The sequence below is a fragment of the Primulina tabacum genome, chromosome 2, assembly GCF_025594145.1.
Source record: "Primulina tabacum isolate GXHZ01 chromosome 2, ASM2559414v2, whole genome shotgun sequence".
Taxonomy (NCBI): domain Eukaryota; kingdom Viridiplantae; phylum Streptophyta; class Magnoliopsida; order Lamiales; family Gesneriaceae; genus Primulina; species Primulina tabacum.
This window is the reverse complement of record NC_134551.1, coordinates 3315129-3337626: the sequence shown is the minus strand read 5'-3', so window position 1 is coordinate 3337626 and position 22498 is coordinate 3315129. Positions and strand designations below refer to the sequence as shown.

Here is a 22498-nt window from a genome sequence, read left to right as displayed (position 1 = left end):
ATAAGAAAATCATTTTTTGGGAAAAAAAAAGGAGTTCAGAAAATCGAGACTGCTGAATATATTCTATAATAAGACAACAGCAATAGGTTTTGCTGCTAATCGTTGACCATACAAGCCAATAAAATGGATAAAATTTTGAGCAGCGAAAATAAGAAATTGACAAAATAATACAGCAATCATTGATTTTTCTGTAAACACTTGACATCACAAACACCAAAAATATGCAAAAGAAAAGAAAAACTATTTGCACAGTTATCGGTTAAGGCTCTGGAAACAATTTTATTCCGTTCATCAACAGAGATCGAAGTTTTACCTATGTGTTTCCTTAATTGAAAGTTCCTGGATTCTCCTCTTACCTTAGACTTGATTTGGCAGAATTTTCAGCTTGGTGATTCGGGGTTGCCTCACAAGATTCAAGCTTTCGTTCGAACATAATTCTTGGTTCGGCTCGAAACACCCGGAAAGTCGGTAGCCAATTATTTGTTCCAGAAATTTGATAGAATCTCACTGTATAAGGTCTTTTTAAGATCAGACTTGGAAGGATTCAAAAATCAAGATTTTGTGGATTGGGTTTTTCTTTGAATCCTCATTTTCCGAATCAAGATCCAATTTCCTATCAAAATTCTGATCTGGGTTTTCTTAAAGAAATGAATTTCAGAAGCATGGAAGAGTTTTGGACGTTTTATATGAGCCAGCACTCAAAACCAGCGACCAGGCGTTGGCATTTTGCTGGTACACTTTGCAGTATTTTGTGCTTGGTGTACTCAATGCTGTTCAATTGGTGGTTTTTAATATTGGTACCCGTGATTGGGTATGGATTGGCTTGGTATAGTCATTTCTTTGTTGAAGGAAATGTTCCTGCAACTTTTGGGCATCCATTTTGGTCTCTGCTTTGTGATTACAAGATGTTTGGATTGATGCTTACAGGTCAAATGGATAGAGAAATCAAGAGGCTGGGTAAGAGGCCTGTACTTCAAGCTTACTGATCCTCGTGGATACAACGAAACGAACATATTCACAACATTATTTGATTTGCCTTTACTTTTCTTTTTCGGGAAGACAGTTGTATAATATGTTCCATGTTAAATGTAGTTGGATCTTGAACCTTTACCTTTCAGTGAAATGTTTTGTTTAGTTAATTCGCATTCTGCTAGAATATTACACAAGGATTCGAATGTGGTAATGATTTCTTGTTAAATCATCTTTCTGTAGTACTTATATAAGCATACTTAGTAAAAAAGCTCAACCTTATTCCCCTGCTAGAGAATTCAAGCTGCACATAGAAGAAACATCAGTTCGCCGACGATTTTCATAATAACATATATCGACCTCCTTCTGCTTTGGTTGTGCTTGAATTTGTTGTTTCTTTTAACTCATTATACTTATCCAATCTCGCCAGATCAAACGACAATCAAATGATCGCATCACCCCTCAACCTAATGTTGATTGATTTTGTGCACGCACTTGCAGTTTGTTCATGCTTCATCCCTTTCAGTTTTTTAAAATCCTTTTTGTGCTATCGGTTTCTCATGCTGCGCCAGTATCAATATGTAACACGAGAAACCGACGAAACCAAACAGCATGAGGCACAAATTTAAAATGCAAGTGCTAGTTTCATGACTTCAGGCCGAAATACTGTTCTTAAATAAACAATGTATGTGTCTAGATGGGAGGTCACCTAAAGAGGAGGAAAAAAATTTAAACGACACTCCCAAAAACTATATGAGCTCAAAATTTAAACATACACGTCATGCTTGATACATGATAAAAAAGTTGAATCACAGGTGATGGGCAAAAACAAGGAACACGGTAACCTCAAAGTTACAACATTGTCTTCTATATTGAAATATGATCCCAGTTGTCAAAAGAAAATGGCTTTGCTACAAAAAAAATGCAATAATTTAAGCTCTATCTTGAACTCCACGAAAATTGACAAGTTTCTGAAGTGAATTCACCTGGAGAAAGTGGTCTCTGCAAATCATAACTGGAGTTCGTCTTAAACCGTAGCCAAATTTATGTGTAGGATGTACAAGTCAACTGGACACCAAGCACTAGTCAGTGCTACGGGAAAATGATGGCAGTGGCATGCCTTCTTGGGGACGCAGGATGACAAGAATACCGAACATCCCCAGCATAGGAAGAACAAGAAGCCATTTCAAGAGTTTGAAATAGTACATATGGAAGGTGAGGGAGAACTCATCTGAAAAGAAAATTCCATTTTTGTCGATCATCTCAACCAATACAGTCCCAGTAGTTCTTACACTTACAGTCGGAAGTTTAATCCGATGTTTTCCGGCCTGATCAAAGATTTGGCTTTGCTTAATTGTTCTTTCTCCTTGGTAATTACCAGGAACCAGTAAACTTACCTGTGGTTATAAACAAGAAAAGCTCAAGAAAGGGCAGCCAGCATGTGGCTATTATTAATTATATATGAAGAAATGAAAAACAAAAACAACTTCCATACCGTAACATTATAAGGTGCTTGACTGCCAGATGGGAACCTGTGTTTGTCTACAATCTCCACTTCAACCCAAAAGTTCTTTCCTTCTTCATCTCGGAAAGCTCGTGATGATGGAGTGACATGGATACCCTCACGGTTATAGCGGGATGCAGCATTATTTCTTCCTTGGTTAGGTGATCTCCAAGCCTGGTGATATAAAAATTTTTAAGACAGAATAGCAATATCAACCAACAAGAACAAAACGATATAGTTTTTAATCGTATCCTTCCTTGAGTGGATGATAAGGAGAAGGTGTTGAGAAACAGAAGACATTCCCATTCATGGTGGTTACAATCAGATCGAGATCATCCCCGCCATCGACATTGTCAGCCAAAACCATACTGTATCTGTAAATAAACAAGACATACCCATGGGTGAAGCGGGGCAGCAACTCAAAGAATGACCAACAAGGAATACAGGTTATCTTACGATGTTTCTCCAATATCTACAACATCAGCGCATGACGTGAAACCATCAATGAGGTATAAATACCCATCAAAAGATGTGCTAACAATTGTGAGTCCCTTCTTCTTCTCCCCACGTTTGCTCAAGTCAACTAGAAGAACTTGATTCATAACCCTACCATGTGTTCGATAAGGATAGGGTCGTACAATTGATCCATCCTTGCCACTGAGAACGTATATGTTTCCAGATAATGTCGGAACAACGACATCAGTGTGACCATCCCCATCCACATCTCCAATGCTAGGACCCTGTGTGAAACAAGATATTGCTCATGCAGTATAAACATGTAACTTGGCTTCAACCACATTTAGGAATCGAGATATTGCGAGTTACCTGTGGAACAAGACTCTTCACATGTGTTTCCCAAATTACTTTTCCTTGTGCAGTCCAAGCTGCAACATTTCCATGGGAATCAGCGGTCACTAACTCAATCTTTCCATCATCATTGATGTCAGCTGCAACTACCGCTCCTTGAATTTCAGCCATTTCAAGAGGAAACTTCTCTCTGTGTTTGCCTACACCAGTAAACTAAAGCAATGAGCACATATTCAATGAACATAAGAAGAAACCCCAGCAAGAATACAAGAAATTAAGATAGCTGGGCAACTTATAACGTTTGAACCTACAATTGCACAAGAATAGGGATGTAAATGAACCAAATCGTTTGCGAGCTATTCGGCGCTCGGCTCGATAAAAGCTCGTTTGAGTTCGTTTGTTAATCATATCAAGTCAAGCTCAAACTCGATTTCGATCTCGAAAATTTAATCAAACCAAGCTCAAGCCTAAGGTTATTCGGCTCGTGAATAGGCTCGCAAACATGTTCGACGATAGGTTCGCGAGCTCGAGCTCGGCTTGTTTAGGTGGCTCGTAAGCTCAAACTCGACTCGTTTAGGTGGCTCGTAAGCTCGAACTTGGCTCATTTGTTGAGTTGACAAATAAAAATAATAGTACTAACGTCAATGGAAGAAATTGAACACAAAACATAGTTGAAAAAAAGATAAATTTATACTACATAGTCACAATTACATTTTTAATCTTACTTGCATATCATTATACTAAGATGTTCTTTAAAACATAATAAATTAACAAAAATACACCAAATTATTCTTTTTTCTCCAAAAAATCTACATCACCAAGTCATATACACGTTGAGTAACTTTACAAATTATTATCCTAAAAAATTATATTAAATTGAATATAATGAATTTATATTGATTAAAAAATAAAATTTATTTGGAACACAACAAATGAAGTATTAAAGGAGTGAAACTATTACAATGTTATTTATATGGTGATATCAGTATATGACGAATATTTGTTATCTGGATGCTAGATTTATTATTTCGGGATGTTCAATAATATAATGAGTTTATGTTTTTTTTAATTGTTATTTTTGTCGTTTTAGTTATTTATTAATGAATTTATATTTTTATGTTTGATTTAAAATTAGATCATAGATAAATTTAATTTTTAACAAGCTCGAATCAAGCTCAAACTCGAGCTCAATTCTATTCTTTACGAGCTCAAAAACGAGCCGAGTTCAAGCCAGACTTGTTAAACATGATAAACGAGCTATTAATGAATCAAGTTTTTTTCGAGCTTAGTAATTTTAATACAAACCGAGCTCGAGCCTGATAATAGAAGCTCGAATCGAGCTCGAACCTCAAACAATCTTAAACGAGCCATGTTCAAGCCTAATACGATTTGGTTTGGTTTGGTTTGGTTTGATTTGGTTTGGTTTGGTTTGGTTTGGTTTGATTTGGTTTGGATCGTTTACATCCCTACACAAGAACAATAAGTTTTGTCTTTGATATTATTTTAGTTCAACAAAAAGTTAGATCAGCAATTTCGAAGACTGGGGCCTCAAAGCAGATTCGTGTGGGGGTTGGTTTATACATTATCATTTAGGCATATCAACAAAACCCAGAAATGAGTCGTTCTGCGTTCTTCACATCACAAAATTTCTTGACTAATCTATAAGAAGCAAATGTCTCTACAGATAGCCACTAAACTAACAAAATAAATTTATGTCATCTATCCCTCTACTCTCCCCAGAGATTTCCAAAAGATCAATCAAGCGCTGATACCAGCCCCATCCCATTGCATACTCACCGAAATTTCAGTCTGAAACTCGTAAATCGATGATGACCAAACCTGTTATTTAAAACAGGCCTCTAAAAATAGAAAACAAAAGAACAAACTTTTGGAGTGTGATAAATTGGAAGTAATTCAAACATATCAAAAAATACACAATAAATTAAATAAGCACGGCACGACAAACTTATATAGTGGAATAGAAGAAAATAACACACCCTTGTGGTCCAAGACATAAAACAAGCCAAAAGAAGTCCCAACCAGAATGTCCAAGTTCCCATCACCATCCAAATCAACAACTGTAGGAGAAGAATATATGTAGGCACGGAAATTTCCAGTATCCGTACTCAAATCGAGTTGAACACTCCACTTAACTTGCTTTGTGTCGAGATTGAAAACTACAATACCACCGGCAACATATTTCCCAATCTCAATACCACCAAGTTCCTTCAAATGGTCTGGATTATCATAATACCTGCCAAATGACATATTAATTATCTGAAGAAGATTCAAATACTTTGTTGACTGAATTTCACTAAAAAGACAAACACACTTGAAAGCAGACAGAATGTTTTCTCATGAATTCTTCAATATCAGCATGAAGCCCTAGCATACTATTTCAGCAAAGATTCTAGTCACCACCTAATACATGGCAGGAGATTTCGAAATTAAATGCTCATGGAGCCAATTTCTCAGGAACACTAGATTATAGGCACCTATAGAATTGTTACCATGGAACTTATATCTTTCTATACAAATTGCATCTCATGATTTTAAGTCACATTGGTCCCATGAATTAATCTGGTAAATGTCAGTGGATGGAAACATACTATATGTAACCCAAATTTCAATTTCAATTCCTATCACAGGTAAGAGCAAGAAAATTCAAGCACCATGCCCAAATATAGAACCTAAGTATCCGAGCATTAATGGTAACTTCAGGAGTAAAACATATAAAAGAGACGAGTTACACAAAATCGAAAAGAGAAGCAGCCCAGAATGTAGTATAATGCAAGTTGCAAGTTGATTTGGTATTTTGTAAGAATTTTCAATCTATTCAGATTCTAGTGTACTCAGATAAAATGATTGGGATGGCGTCTCTGGAGGCATTTGATGTGGAAATGTTAAAATTGCAGGGTGGGACTAGAATACAGTGGCTGTGGTACACAAGAAAGGTGGGAAAGGGAAAAAACAGTGTTTTCACAACAAAATTTATATGTCTATACTCAGCTGAAATCAACCTAAAGTCGCCACAGTGCAATCGATATTTCTGCAGATTAGAAAATTAATATAAGAATTGGCCACAAAGAGACCCAAGGTTCAATGCATTCTAAGCTATGCAAGAAGAAATTTACTCGTGGTCAAAGAAGTATGAAACAGCAACAATCATCTCAGACACCCCATCATTATCAATGTCTGCTATGACCTAAAAAGAATGATAAGAACCATGTTAACGAGTAATACATGGTAAAATTATGTGAATATGAAAACTTTGTTTCGTACACCACTATACTTACCGGGGTGCATAAGACATGTGCATCTATGTGAACATAATCTTCCAGTTTTTCATGCTGAGTTTCAGTCCATTCCTCATCTCCCCACATGGCCTCATCTACATAATCATCATAATCATAGTTATACTCATTAGCCAGCTCATCATTCTCCCTTAACAACTCAAATGATGCATCAGCTTCTTCTTCAAGGCCGCCATTATTCTCCACTGTTGCAGCATGAACGCCTTCATTGTCCTTTTGAATCTTTCTCTTCAAGAAGCCTTCTTGCAGTGTTTTTTCCAATTTCTTCATCCTTGACTTTATCCGATCCAGAACTAGAAAGTGTACTATTTGGTTCTTGTGGCATCTTTATGTCTTCTTCAGGTTGACTATCTTTGCTCTTCACTAGATTCTCGACACGAGATGCATTCAGGTCATGGTGCTGAATATCTGCCATAGAGACATTGCTCTGCAAGATTTCATGATCAGCTCCTTCTGGTACAGAATTTGAAGCCTTAGACGAGTCATGGTGACCTTCTTCAAAAGAATGGGAGACGTTTTTCACAATTGTACTTCCTCTGTGAATGTCACTTCCATTGTGCCCTAAGAAATGTTTCAAAGTTAAGAAACCTTTTAAGGACTAAACTATGGTCTAACCAAGTGTACAGTATTCACAAAATTAACCTAGCAGAATGAATGAAACAATTAAGCAGATGATAGCAAAGGAACAAGTGTACAACAGTCCAACCAATGTGAACCACATGTTCATGAGAATTTCAAGTCGACCATCTGACCATGACTTTGAGTTGAAGCTCACATAATTGGGCAAATGTTACAGGTCAGAAGATTTCATACAGTGATTTTAAGATCTACAGAGGAGCTTTTGCTATTATTAAGTTGACCACATCAAGCCCGAGCTTTCCCAATATTTACATACTATAATCCACCTAAGGCACTCAGTTGCAACATGAGGATTGATGCCAGCAAGGCCAATGTCCAGATAGCTGCAAATGTGTAGTTACACGTGGAATTTCTTAGGTATATCCCACAACAAGAAGGCCTGTGGCAGACTTCTAATAGGACGGGGGTAAGAAAAAGAAAGAGGGAAACTTGTTACAGCAATTACATGGTAAAGACAAAAGATAAATATCTATTAGTGAAGAAGAAAGGTTTAAACCTATAGCACATGAAAGCTGGTTCAAAAATATTAAGAGAAAGCAGATTAGAATAATCAGAGGCGATTGTAAACTGTTCACTTGGTTGACGTCAAATTTTAAACAGGTATATCTATGGTCACATAACTAAATAATAAAAAAATCAGTATGCTCAGATATTTTGTGGCATGTCAATGTTCATCGCGTTGAATACAAGATATTATTCAGCGGCGCTGAAGAAATTATGAAAATTTCATGGAAATGCCATAAAGGCTCAGGAGAACATTAGGCAAACCGAGGTACAGAAGATAGATTTTAAGGCCACAATTTCAGAACCAATAATTCTCAACAGGTAAAAGGAAAGCAATTACTAGTTATCGAATCCCTGTGAACATCCTCGACCAGTTGCTCATCATGAACATCTGGGTGAGATCGGTCAACTGGATCTGGATGCAAACCAACATACCAATCCTTTTTAATTTTCAACCTTGGAATCTCCAGTTTATCTGACATCATGTAGCCTGAAACTCTACTTTCAAGTAACAGAATGCAACAAGTCAGCGAACTATTATTCAACAGCTAAAGAAGGCATTTAGGAGGAACAACAAAATGTTACCTGAAAAATAGCACTTCACCATTGTAAGTGGCTAAAACTACTTCTCGAACACCATCTTTGTCAATGTCATACAAAAGAGGACTAGAATGAACAGTTGACTGATGAAAAGCTGGCCAACCTGATGTATAAAATACAATCACACAAAAAAAGGTTCATTGTGTCTGGACGAATGACATAATTCATGAAGTTTAGCCCTTCTAGTTGCACGTATGATCATTCTTTGACGTAAAATGGCGGCAAGCCCCTTGTCTATAAAACTAAAGTATATATAGCAACCCTCTAGCAATACCTGGCAACTTATCTCCATCAGAACCTTCTAGGACTTCCAAGTAATGAACAAAGGAGGGAACTATTACTTCAAGCTTTCCATCACTGAGGATACAAGAATTATAATCAAGGTTCCATAATACATGACAGATCGAGAATAACAAGCAACGACTTTGAATTTGAATTTATGTTTTTTCAACAGATTCTGGGCATAAATTAACTTGGGAAAGTAAATCTTACAGGAATTTGGCCACTTAAAATTAAACCAACCTACATAGTCTACTTTTAATCCATTCATCATCTCCGATACTTGAGTTTAGTCGTATTCTCAATAAACCCGCACAGCTCAGCAACAATGAAGAGAACATCAGCAACAATGAGAGAACAGAGAAAAATCAAATGCAACAAATATGGCAATTCTCGATACGGTAAATCCAAATTAGAAAGTTGTGTTCAATCACCTGTTGATATCTGCAATTAAAGGCGAAGAATAAATGCTGGAACTAACTTCAGTCTGCCATCTCAGTTCCAAATGCTGAGGGCATTGTGTATTCAGCAGCTCATCCTCGTCACTATTCACGAATAATGCCATGGAATTGATCATTAAACATTTGACAAGGTTCATTACATAAAAATCAGAGTTCTTGCAAATACAATAGCCCTCATTCCGTAATTCCATTCACAAAACCTATGGAAACTGCTCTTCGTTAAATTCTGGTATTACCAATTAAACCAATTCAACAAAAACTCAAATTCATTTATGCAAGTAGCGTTATCACTCAAGAAAATAATCCACAAGAATCCAGACAAACACTTACAAATTGGGGTAACCGAGGGCGTCATCACTAGCCTCACGCTCTCGAAATCTATTCTTGTTCGCTTCCTCCGATTGCGCAACGGCATAATCGAAACTCAAACAAGATAACCCGAAAACAAGCAAACCAAGGAATAGAACACCCCGAGATTTCATGAATTTAGGTAATCGTTTCCTCACTCGTCCCAAGAACTCAAATACGACGAAAAATTCGAAGGAATTTCACTTAGTCAAAGCCCAGTAAATGGGTTTTGGGATCTAAGCCAAAAAAAATAAATAAATAAAAATCAGTTTGCGGAAATAGGCAGAGGCCTGACATTTAACTATTTTGTTTTTTCTATCTTTCCTCTTTTTCTATTTTTTTCTCTTTTAATAAAATTGTCATATAAATAAGAAGGGCGTGTTTGGTAATATCGACTTGACCTAAGAAAATAATCATTTTATATTGCATGAAATATTTAAATTTGGACCTTAACCAACTACCAAATGTATCCACTTGTTAAATGTACATGCCCCTCTACATTTTATAAGATGAGAATTGTTTGGCTCAATTGTCATAAGTTTTTAAAAAATGTATAGTTCACCAACAAGCAATTAAGATGAGATCTTGCTTCTCCTCTTTCAATTCTCTTCAAGCCTACAATTTATTTTGTTCAAACGAATTAAACCCTTTATTTTTAAAAAAAAATCTAAAAATTTATAAATTAATAAGCCCAAAAAAAGTCTAACAAAGTCTGAAAAATCGTAAAATATACAAGACAAATGTAGCCAATAAGGCCCTTAATCAAAGTAGACTAGTGATTGAATTATCCTACAAGCACCCAACATGTCCCTTTATGGTTTTCGGATTATTGAAAGATTAAAAAAAAAAATAGGAAAACAATTGCTACTAGATCATTATTTTAAATTTTAAATAAGTTTCCCACTTAATTTTTTATGCGAGACGTATACTCTAAAAATGTGTGTACGTTTAACAATGCTAACAAATGAGGGATTCTGTGAAATATTATCCTGCCAAACTAATTCTTAACAGTGATGCAGCAAACAAGAACAAAATAGAAAGCTAACCCGCTTAACTTTCAACTATATTAAAAACAAAATGTCTCTAAATCTCAAATTACTAATTCTACAAGCTGCATTTTTTTCCCACAAGTTTACACCTAGTAAAAAGAGAAATAGTAACCGAAAGTAAAATATACAAGGTGATCCTAAAGCTATTCCTACAATCTTGAATACTATGAGAGAACGGAAGGCAAGGATCACTCGTATCTATAACGAGTTTACACGAGTCGCTTCTTTTGAAGGAATTTGTTTTACTTTAGACGACGCTGGGCTTTGCTTTCAATCATTATTCTATCTGCATACATAGGCAGGCAGATAATCTCATTGATCTCGTTTAACAAGTCGTCTTCTGTGATATTGTCTTTTATACTTCTCATGACCTGTTTTTGGGTTTGGGAAAAAATTAAGTACTTAGTACATTAAATTTAATAGGTTTGAAAAGAAACGTGACATGTACCTTCTTGTAAGTGTTGAATTCATTAGGAGTCCCTTTATCAGTCCTGACCCGCATACACACCCATACTTCTTCCTCTGAATTCCATGAACACTCTATGATCTTACCCGAATACGTAGAGGGATCAGACCCATCTGCATGGCGATTTACAATCAAGTTATAACATGCATGATACGGAATTTGTAAAATGGCACGAATTAGAAAGGGATTGATATGTCAATCTTAGGTGAAATGAGAAAGGTCGAAAAAAGATTAACGATAACAGGCTGATAAAATAAACCAGTTACCACATAAATTGCCAGGTAATATAATATACCTTGGTCGTAAATCTCCAATAAGATTTTACATACGTAACATCAACAAAAGAAGATTGAAATCATGCAATTAATCCAGCAAGGTTTCATAAACACATTCAAGTTCCGGTACAATATGCATTTAACTAAATATCTATGTATCGAAAGTACAGTGGCACAGAACTTTCACAATGAAAGAGAAAATTGTTTTATCTAGTTAAAGGATGGTTAGTGAAGGTAGATGAAAAGGTAATTTGCCAGATCACCTTACAGGAATCAAGTATTATAGAAAATAGATCGTGCAAATTTAAAATATCATTGTGCAAACTACTGCATGATAAAAGCGTTTTCAATAAGAATTTATTAATTTCGCCCTGCTCTATGAATATATTATACAAGTGACAAATTATATTCAGGATCGAAGAATATTGCATAACTTATTTCTTATTTCAAAAACTTACTTTTGAAACAAAAATTGAATCTGAACCGTGAATTCAGCACATCTTTCAAGAGAGAAAATTAGGAATAATAATGGACCACAGTTTCAAATCTCACTACTTGTCATGGTGCAGATTCAAGATTTTTACACATCTTGAAGTGCACAGGCTAATCAATTGAAAGAATAAAGGTTTTCCAACCTTAGCACAACAGATGCAACTATAATGGCATTGCAAAACAATCAATGAACTACTAACCAGGGAAAACAACCCTGTACCCTTCCATTAATTTCTTCTTCCCTCGCTCATTTAGAACAAGTGACCGGTGATTCTCAGCCACCTGTTGCAATGTAGCAAACCGAAAGAACATCACATGTATCAACAGTGAGTAAAGCAACAACACAAACGGTTGACAATATATTCATGTGCATTTTTAACATTTTTCAAAGCAACGGAGAAACAGGGGTGCAATACTTGGAAAACAAACCTCAAATAGAAAATCCACAGAATTCATTTCTGGATATTTCCACTTTAAAAGACCTTCATGCGTTCGAGTAACATAAGGATCGTCCCAACCCTGGCATAAGAAACCATATGTAACAATTTTTGTAGAGAATGCAAAAAGCACTGAACAACTATATAATTAGATATTGTGTCCCATTCCCATATATAATGATAGTGGAAAAGTATAATTCAAAGCGCAAACTTCATCTGCTCACCACTCCCACTAAATATCTTTTGCCTTCAATTTAACAATTCCTAGGCAAGAAAACTATACTGTAACACAAATTTCAATCAGGCTGAATCGAGTTTCTACAGCTTTAAGTCATCTGATACAGAAAAAGAACCCAGTTTTGACAAACTACAAGCAAGCATATATAAAAGTTGAAGATGAGTATTAAACTATTAATCCAGTATTCACACCTGAAAAATTAGACCGTCTGCTGCATGTGAAAGCTTTGGAATAAATCCCTTCAAAAGTTTTGTTACAGTAGACAGCAACCAAAAATCTTTTCTCCTTACCTATCAAGTTTTATGCAGCAGTATCAACAAGAAGTCCAGCATTGGTGAAAGGTAATATGATAGGGGGTGGGGAGGGAGGGAAAAACCAATCAGGTGTGACGATGCAAACCCTGAAAGGTTCCAGGTCATATCTGTAGTAAGGATTTGTGCTCTGATATATATGTTGTCTTTCAATATTCCGAGGTTCAATTACTTCCTTTTCAAGCATTTTCCAACGTTCATAAAAGGGTCGCTGCATGAAAATAGATTAGGTTTGAAAATAGCACTCTTTCCAAGAATCATAGCCAAAACAAAAGAAGAGCTAATAATTATGACATCACCGCTCAACTCGGACCGGAAGAATTTCTAACAAATCATTCAGTTTTTCAGTGTCCAAGATTGATTAGCCCTGATTAAAAGTAAAAACTACCGTATGCACAATTACGACTTCAATAAATGTAAATTACCACAATAAAATCTTTGGTGCTTTACAAACTAAAAAAATAGAGCTTATCTCCCAACATGTATGCCTCTTTCTTTTTCTTTTTTTTGGAAGAAATATGTAACCTCTTCGGTGAACAGATAAAATAATCTTTTCTCCTTGGGTTTAAAGGGGAAAAAAAGTAAGAAAACAAGCCTTTGTCAGTGAAGACTATGTAGGATGGCGGAGCCTCATAATTTCGAGTTTGTGGTTGCCGGTGGGCACCAGTGTATGAAACAGTCACACACATCTAAGCTTCCATTAACGGTTTATAAGAAACACCTCAGGTTACAACAATTATGGACCAAGAAAATGATTTTAACAAAAGAAAACAAAACAATAAGGAATAGAAATAAAGAACGATTCATCATTCAGGCTTTATATTTTCATTCTTTAGAAGGCTAGGTAAAATATTTGGGATGTTTTGACATGGATGATGATTTCTGTAAGTGCCTTCAGAAAGAAGATAAGATTGTTTACATTGCATTGCAATCAACCAGCCATATTCCAAACTACAATCACAACATAGAGCAAGAAACAGAAACTGAAAAGTAACAAAAATTTCGAGTAACAAGCCATAAAATTGCTATTTTTGGCCACTGAACTCTGAAACCCATAAAATCATGTTTTACAGGAATTCTCTGTATCATACCTCTACAAGAGAAACCTGGTTAATCGCCATCATGTCATAGATGAGGTATCTTCTTTCTTGCCGCTGTGAATCAGGCATGGTATCAATTACCATCTCTCCATCAAGTAATGTGAAATGATGATAGAATCTCTCCGTCATCTTCTTCTTGAGAAAAATAAAACCATGAAATAAAAATCATCAGCTGGAAGTTTATAATCGCAGAGCTAGTAAAAGCTAAAGCTACTCCCCTTTCCCCTCAAGATACTTACTTCATTAGTGTGTTTGCAGGGAAATCGCATCTGGAGCCTCCGAAAATTAAAATTTCTATCAATCAAGTAACAACCATCCATAGTGATTAACATCATATATCGTGTTCCGTCAGCTTTCCAAGTTGCATAATAGTAACGTTGCCTTAGCAATTGCAAATTGTCCCTGGTTGTAACCAAAATGATCACTACGATATTGACATTACTTCTACAAACTAATAAAAAGTTGATTTATTTCCTCTTCAGCGACAGGGGGAGTGTCGCATGACCAGAAAAAACAATGGTTGACTTTTTTACCAAAGCCTTGCAAATACCCACAGATCCATGTCTTAAAGTACAAAGCAACATAAGAAGTTCCATGTTCAAAAGCCTATGCACTAGTAGAAAATTTATATTAACATGTCGCAGTTGTAGCGATCACACAGCTGCTTCAAAAAAATTTACACAGTTAGACTAGTGCAAGACGGAATGAACTGAAAATGAGAAATGGCAAGTTAATCCATGTTATTTATATTTTTTCCTGCAAAAAATAAATGTGATAAAACCTGAGACCTGCTAAGAGAAACTGGATGTGATCCAGGAAAATGCTGAGGTCCCCTAACCTGTAGAATAGGAAAATAAACATGACAATCAACCCAGAAGGAAAGGATACAGCATCCCCACACATCGCACAGGTTACAATAAAAAACATTGAAAGATCAAGCACTACCACAAAATACTTCAAGAAAATGTTAGGCAATGTAATAAATTGATAACGAGATAATACCAAAAAACCTACCCCTCCAGACAACTTTAAAGACTGATAGCAGAAATGCCTCAGCATTGTTTCTTGGTCACCAGGAATTTTATCTCCCAAAATATCATCATTCGTAAGAATTAACCGAATCTCCTGATTCTCCTAAAATATTAACATGTTTTTAAAGGTTAAAGGGGACTGGATTTAGCTATTCACCATATGGTTTCACTTTCAATATATCTATGAATAAAAATGCACCACATACGATTAAACATATATTTTTTACTTCTTAAAAAAAATACAAACATCTTGAGGAGCTGCAGAATCTCCATCATCATCGTCATCATCTGGAATTGCATCACCATTTAGATCAAAATCAGAAGATCTTTTCCACTCTGGAGTTAGGGGGCAAACAAACACATCTGGCTTCCTCTCATGATAAAAATTGTACAATTCGTCGATATAGTCTTTTTTGTATATACCCGGAGGGCGTGCATCAGAAAATATTCTGATTGCCTGCAACGATAAAAACAAACTTCAAACATCATTATTCAATTCTACGAAACAAAGATGAGATGACAGTCAGCTTACCTGAGTGACGGATATAGGCCGTGACCGCATAAGATAGTGGACAATCATAAATCCAGTGCGATTATGCCCATGTGTGCAATGAACGAGAATATGCTTTTTTGGCTGCTTTTGCCTCGCAATAAATTGTGAAACCTGATAAATCACAAAATAAAACTATAATTTCCAAGGATAAATAGAAGCACTGGTATACCCATGAATCAAGTCCCTTGCTCAATAATCAAACAGAATTAACAATATCTAAAACTTAACACGCTGCTATTATTACAAAAAAATGCTAAAAACGAATATATGTTAGACAGAGACAACATTTTAACCTAGACGTTGAAAACAAAAGCCTTGAAGGTGAAACTTCTTTAGAATCTCCAACCACATTTTCAGCTCTTATTACCTTTATCGGTTCTGAATATAACTAAAAAAATTGACCCCATTACAAGTTGATTTGATAAAGTGATTTGTCAGAGGCAAGGAATGTCAATTGTGTGTAACCACAGCTGTATTTAAGAGACAACACCACCCTGCAATAATGAAAGCATGATTGTGCTACTGATTAAAGATATTTTGATTCGCTGAACTTTTCTTTGAATTACTCTTAAGGAAATCGGCCTTACTTTTACGTTTCACCAACTCAAATCAGTATTACAAAGTTGAATTTTTATGCAAAAAAAAAAAGTACAGCCAGGAACAAAAAATTAAAAGGTGGACAACAGTCTACAAACTGAAGCGTGTGAACATGTGCTTGTATGCAAATGAATGACCTATCAGACTGTCTGACGTTAGCATAGAGGTTCTATGCATGCTTTATTCTGGCTTCATAAAGTCATAATTTTCCCACCGAAAAGTTTTTTGACAAAGGCTTTCATAGTAAGGAAGCACAGGAACAGCACATTACTTTATTCTGGCTTCATAAAGCCACAGGCCAACCCAAAAGTTGTCTCACAATGGCTTTTCAGTGCAAGGAAGAACGGGGGAACAACATATTTGGAGACCACAGAATATAGTAGAGTATATGCAGCATTTGGGAAGGAAGAATCATTCCTAAAAGAGTACAATGAATAGCTTATAACTAAGTAGAACACTGTTGCAATGACTCAGGGGAGGATTAACATTTGAGGCTGAAAAGTCCTAGAACTTCATGAGCAGAATATTTATGAAGATTACAAGACGTCACTCGATCAAAGCCCTGAAGCAAAGCCTTTTACTTTAAAATTCACTCTGAATGTACAACATATTTCCTGTAAAAGAAACAGATATTTATCAAGCCACACATTCAAAATTTTCTCATTCTATAATCCCAAACTATAGACATACACCAATATCCGGCGAGAAAGTCAGCTGACCACCTATCATCCAGAAAGGAGAAAAAACCAAATTCTTTAGGTACAGAAATGGAAACTAGTTTTAACAAGAATATTCTGTAGATTTTGTAGAAAAATGCATCCATATCCATATTACCTCATGAACAAACTTATTTACAGCCTCATTCTCTGGCACAGAATCACGCCCCTTGCAAGCAATCTAAATATTTTAAAAAAAAGTCAATAATTCAGGCAGTGATTAAAACTCCAATCCATCATTCACATAAGAGGAGAGGACCATTACCCACCTTGACATGCTTGATACCTTCTTTCTTCCAATCATTCAAATTATAATATCTACTTGAATTTGTAAGATCAATTACCAAGCCAAGCTGAAAAAAAAATCAGTAAAAATTTCAAATAATGATTAGGCACTGGCGAAGTTTTAAATACATCATTATTTTTAAAAGATCAGATGTTACAAGTTACTTTCCATGAGTACACAAAGGATAACACAGTTTTACATGATGGGGGCATTTTATTGATAAGAAGTAACGTGCAGATTGTTTAAGAAATAAAATCAAGCAGCAAGGACAATCACTGTCGCATCGTTGACCAATTTAATTGTTAAAGAAACACAATGTCAATGAACTATTTCATATTTCTTCTAAACTCAGATCCATTTGCAGATCGTATGGAACCAGGAATCCTATGAAATGTTTCAGCATGTTGCAAACACAATGAAAAAGAGATGTTATGAATACAGTGTGTGATAATTCCCAAAGGTTGCACTTGGATGGAAGGATTTGATTTGAGCTAGGATTTGAAATACATCCATCAAATCCATCACAATTATCATTCCAGCAGCAATCAAATAGATTTGAAATTCAAATTCACAACTTCAAATACCCCAATCCAAGCACACCAAAATGCCTAAGATACTATGAAGGCAGGATACAACAAACAACATATATGCATGTGTAGTGCGTATATGTCAAGAATGGAAAATATTAAGCACATCAATCACTAGTATCGGGCAAGCATGCATCATAACACCATCATTTGAGTATACAATAAAATCAACAATAACTTATTAACTGAAAAATTCAGTAAAATTCAAGAATCTTTCTATGGGTTGCCTATCACAATCCGGAAGTATAACTTTTTCAACAGGTTAACAAAACACCAGTGACCATTCAACACACAATTCAAATATTCACATGTGAACCCAAAATTGCATAAGCTCTAGTCAGTGAATCTATTTTAATGAAAAATGATATTAAGTATCATATCCTTACTAACCTTTCTCCCTAAAACTCTCTGTTGATGAATAACTTGCCTGTAGGAGTATCTTTTACCAGGATAAATATAGTCATTAAATGATTCACCTAACGGAACTTTTGAAGGGATCAAACCACATATTTCTTGTCCAACCGCAGGGCAGTCCAACCAACCTTCCATGTAATGGATTAAAAATTACCGAAAATGATAGCATTAATATGATTAAACATGATAGTAACGCCAAAGGACTGAGAACAGAAACACCAGTTACAGTGCACAGCAAACCTAACATAAAAGGTCCATAGAAATTTTTTTAAAATATCAAACCTCACAAATACCGTCCCTACCCCTAAATCCCAATATCCCATCCAACATTGAGGACATACAGCAACATTCATAGAAAAATAGCCAGAAATATCCAATCTACATACAATAATACCCTAGAAAGTTTCCTTCCTTAGCCCCCATTAGATAAGTGAAGAAAAGCAAAGGAAAGAAAAATGGCCGACCAGCCATTGCCTCTCAGAATCAACTATATGTATTAAACCCATCCCAACGAACCATACTTTGGTCTTTGGATCTGCCAAGATCAAAAAATTAAGTACTTAATAAGAAACTTACGTCCGTCGAACAATTTCAACAAACTTTTTGGTTGACAGCCAAATGGAAAAAGATTTATAAAAAGCCTCTTACGACCACTCGGTACCCACTGCACTGACTTGCACATGGTGCCATGTCACCGAAGAGAAGAGAAAATTATCCTTGAAACATAACTGACTAAAATTTTTACCTGGAGGAAGTTTATCGTTAGGTCTCTGCTTCTTCACTTGATAACCATCATCTCTGTGATATGGCTGAGATCCATAGGAAGGTCTGTCATCAGGGTGTTGGCTTCGAAGACGTTGAATCCTTTCCTCACGTTCCTGATGCCCAAAGAAAAACAAAACATTGTGGGATGTCAGCAGCGATGACTCAGATTTTAAGAAAAAAGAGAACTGTATCTCTATGAAATCATATGCCAAACTCCTGATTATTTTTGTTACCTCTTACCATAGTTGTCAAAGGCGAGTGCCTCTCGCCACCCTGTGCCTAGGGTCATCCAAGGCATAGGGATGCACTAAGATGAGCCCAAGTGCTCGACTGAACTAGCCTTGGAAGTAAAGCGTGCCTTAGTGAATTTTTTTAATCTCGCCTAAACTAGCATTGGAAGTTCACTTAGGCGCGCTTGAAATTTTTTTAATTACTTGTTTAAAAAAAAAAACCCGAACCCAAACCCTAGTAACCCAGCACTCCAATGCTGGAATCAGAAGAACGAGGGGAGGGCGTCTACATCTAAAACGACCAGAAAAAAACCGATTTCGCATCTTTTGGACGAAGAGGAAGAAAAAATCGATGCTGATCAAAAAAATTATGAAGACCAAAAAGAATACAAGTCCGAAAGTTATGGGGATTCTGATGATTCGATGAAAGAAGATGAACTTGATTTGGATAATTAAAGAATTTTCATAATGTTACTAATTATTATGAAATTATTAACTATTTTTATTTTGAGTGACATTGTGATTTAATTATTTCATATTTTAATATATTTATTCTAACATAAATATATTTTTAAAAAAATAAAAAATGTGTGCCTTGCTTCGACAAAGGACACGCCTTGCCTTGCGCCTCAGGCTCCATGGCGCTTGTGTGCCTGGGTGCGCCCTTGACAACTCTGCCTCTTACTTGAAATCAAAAACATTTTACCAAAAAAATATTGAAAAAATGCTCAGCAAAAACTATACACAGATAAACATACCAATAATAGTGCCAGGACTGAGATTTTCAAAATTTGCAAGTTGAAGGAAAAGAAAGTTACATGAAGATAGGCATAGAAGCTAGAGTGCAATTCACCAAGCCAAGTGCTAACCAAAGTAAGGGATAGCATTTGCCTTCTTCTTAGCCTACCTATCAACTAGTCATTGGTGTTAAAAAGAAATAACTTAGGTTTGAAAGAGTGAGGGAAATGGACACAAATACAATTATTTTTAAGTAGAGTACCATGGTGATGAAGTTTCAAAACACCATATACAATCAAAAAGCAGTAATACTCATTCATAAGTCTACTTTTCCTCAGTAATAATTTGTTCAATTCAAAAAGTATCAACAAGTACAATCTTAATACTGGCACGATACTTAATCAGCTTTAACAAGATTGTGCTTCTGGAGAGAAGATCATCAAATTTGTAAGCTAATGAAAAAATAAGCACACCATCGATATGTCATATATCGAAGGAATAAAGTATGAGGCAGAGATACCCGACGTAAAAGCTGAACAGCAGTCTCCCCATGTTCCACGTGTTCATTGTATCTCACATGTTCTTCTAGCGCATAATCTTCTTTCAACTGCGGTTCAGAAAACACTTCCTCATCTTCAGGTTCAGGGGATGCATTCAAGTCCATGCTGGAAATCATTTAAATTCAATTACAAGCATTTTCTGATAACGAAGACTGCGGAAATTATTTAGCAATTTTTGCCATAAGCAAATAATAATGAATATGTGGTAAGCCGAATAAGTGCATCTTGCCTCAAAACATTATCATAATTGACCAGAAGCATCACGGATCAAATTCCATCCTGGAGAAACTTACGCCCCCTTCTCTCATGGTAAATAAACCATAATACTACCAAAATCTCATAAAGAACTAGCCTCTAATGCGGCAATTTTTTCACAGTAAATCAACAAACCATTCAGATATAAACAAGTTGAACTCATCAAATAAAGCTCCCAAATCCATTCTGGTCCCTTTTGTATGCCCCTTTCAATAACTCATTTCTCCACTTTCCAAGCTACACCCACCTTAATAGTGTGGGGTATCTGTAAGGATTTTTTCATTGCTTAGCAATTATTTATCGTCCTATATAGACTCTAAGGAGTAGGACAAACATCAGGTCCTGATTAAAACAAAACAAAGCAACGATAGTCTAGAAATTTGCCAACAAACATCCAACACCTGCAATTATCAAAAGCATATGAATTGCCAGATTTTAAGTAAATTACACGTTAATGATGCAAAAATAGTCTGAAAAACATCCAATAAATTCCAACCAACATCAAAGTGAAATTTTGGCAAGTCCAACAGAACAAGTTAATCCATTTTTAAACCCAATCCCACCATGACTGTCGACAGAATTTCAAGCAAAAATGATACGAACAGAAAAATGTCAACTAAAATCCCAGAGGAAAAGCCATCAATGTAAGTTGATCAACGTTACTCACATTCTCGAAGTTGTGAAAATCAATACGGCACCACTAATACCAGAATTTCACTTAATTCTCATTTTCATAAGCTGACTTACTGCAAAGCTTTAAAAACAAGAAATTATTCGGACTATAAACTTTCTTCCTCTGTGAGTACAGACAAACACCGACAACTTTCTTCTGCAACCAAGAACGGATTCATAAAAACATCTATCCTTTCATTCTCTTGAACATAAAAACAAATCCCATCAGAAAAAAAATCATTAAAACAACATTCTTCAAAGAGCAAGGACATGCCACAAAGGTAAAAGTTAAAGCACAAAACAACCGTCAATAGCTTAAAGCAAAACAGTCCCAACCTGAAGCAAAAGAGAGCGAAAAATCGAAACGACTTGCGCATCAATTTTCAACCGGAAGCCTTGGCAACACCAAACAGAATCCTCGGTCAAGACAAACCAATAAAAAAAGGCTGCTCTTCAATTCCTCGCACAACTTAAAACCCTACAATTGAGTGACTTTCACATCATACTTCGCTTCAAAAAAAACCCTATACAGAAAAAGCAGCCGCACTGGAGAGGCACAAAGATCGCGCGATTCAATTCATGATAATATGATTAAAAACATCAAGGGAAAAGGAGGTTTGATAATATATATATATAGGAAGCCGTTGTATGTATACATATATATACATATATTAGTGTTGTATGGGTTACGTTTTGGAGCAATTGGAATTGGAAGTAAATATGAGAGATTTGAGGGGTAAAGCTAGTCCGCAGATGCGGAGGGAAGAGGGACAATATGGTAGTTTCAACTAATTCGTTTCGAATTATAGCAATCGACGAGGGGAGAGGGGTGGCTGAGGTATTTAAGAAGAAAGTCAGTAGGGCGTGTTTGGTAATAGAGTCTCTTTTATTATTTTAACTAATTGTGTGTTAATCATAATAATTTAAAATAACTTTAAATGTACAGTAAATATATCGATTAGATAAATTAAATTTTTTTATGTTGTAAGAATTGTACAAATCTTGTTGCACATGCTTATTATTAATGTAGAATGACTCAATAGTTTATTAATGATCAAACTTTGCATACAATAATTGAAGTAATTTATGTCTATAACATGTTATTACGCACTAGATTTATAGAAAGAACTATTTTAGGTCTTCGAATTTTGTTTAAAAAATTAAACCAGATATTTTCCTCATAAAATTTTTATATATATCATGTTTTTATTATATAACAATTTTTAGAGTAACTAATTTTCATATCTAAAATATATAGATTTTTTCCCTTAGTACCCTTATTTGAATAAAGGTAAAATAAA

The 22498-nt window shown here is 35.5% G+C and overlaps 3 protein-coding genes across 8 annotated transcripts; 1 reads left to right on the top strand and 2 right to left on the bottom strand.

The window, feature by feature from the left end:
- Positions 1–173: 173 nt before the first annotated feature.
- LOC142525685 (uncharacterized) lies at positions 174–1117 on the top strand. The gene has a single exon (XM_075630036.1). The coding sequence runs from the start codon at positions 648–650 to the stop codon at positions 984–986; it is 339 nt and encodes a 112-aa protein (XP_075486151.1). The 5' UTR covers positions 174–647; the 3' UTR covers positions 987–1117.
- A 641-nt stretch (positions 1118–1758) lies between these two features.
- LOC142525636 (protein DEFECTIVE IN EXINE FORMATION 1-like) lies at positions 1759–9703 on the bottom strand. Its single transcript, XM_075629973.1, is given in 14 exon segments — positions 1759–2366; positions 2465–2649; positions 2732–2847; positions 2930–3213; positions 3299–3480; positions 5278–5534; positions 6415–6485; positions 6577–6810; positions 6812–7155; positions 8078–8235; positions 8323–8440; positions 8612–8694; positions 9051–9161; positions 9408–9703. Coding segments are annotated over 14 exon segments (2610 nt in total). The 5' UTR covers positions 9560–9703; the 3' UTR covers positions 1759–2051.
- Positions 9704–10459: 756 nt separating this feature from the next.
- On the bottom strand, positions 10460–21945 carry LOC142525643 (uncharacterized). Of its 6 annotated transcripts, XM_075630006.1 has the most exons (19): positions 21534–21943; positions 21193–21354; positions 20231–20375; positions 18723–18855; positions 17954–18105; positions 16960–17043; positions 16809–16871; positions 15357–15488; positions 15072–15281; positions 14808–14927; positions 14582–14631; positions 14033–14195; positions 13785–13928; positions 12782–12904; positions 12574–12672; positions 12137–12226; positions 11908–11989; positions 10923–11053; positions 10460–10845 (listed from the first exon to the last, which is right to left on the bottom strand). In XM_075630006.1, exons 3-19 carry the CDS (start codon positions 20372–20374, stop codon positions 10717–10719), a joined length of 2049 nt encoding a protein of 682 aa, XP_075486121.1. In that variant the 5' UTR covers position 20375; positions 21193–21354; positions 21534–21943; the 3' UTR covers positions 10460–10716. The 6 variants fall into 6 exon arrangements, with proteins under 6 accessions (XP_075486121.1, XP_075486116.1, XP_075486108.1 ...); XM_075630001.1 differs by lacking the exon at positions 21193–21354 and having other exon boundaries at positions 13785–13922; positions 21534–21945; XM_075629993.1 differs by lacking the exon at positions 21193–21354 and having other exon boundaries at positions 13785–13925; positions 21534–21942.
- Positions 21946–22498: the final 553 nt, after the last annotated feature.

Bases quoted from the DNA above. Each gene is read 5' to 3' on its own strand.
- LOC142525685 (XM_075630036.1), top strand. From the start codon at position 648: ATGAATTTCAGAAGCATGGAAGAGTTTTGGACGTTTTATATGAGCCAG.
- LOC142525643 (XM_075629985.1), bottom strand. From the start codon at position 21,574: ATGCGCAAGTCGTTTCGATTTTTCGCTCTCTTTTGCTTCAG. The intron at 15,282-15,356 runs GTAAGCTGACTG...TTATCGTTGCAG, and splicing joins GGCCTATATCCGTCACTCAG to GCAATCAGAATATTTTCTGA. The intron at 12,905-13,784 runs GTATGATACAGA...ATTTTCATGCAG, and splicing joins ACCAGGTTTCTCTTGTAGAG to CGACCCTTTTATGAACGTTG.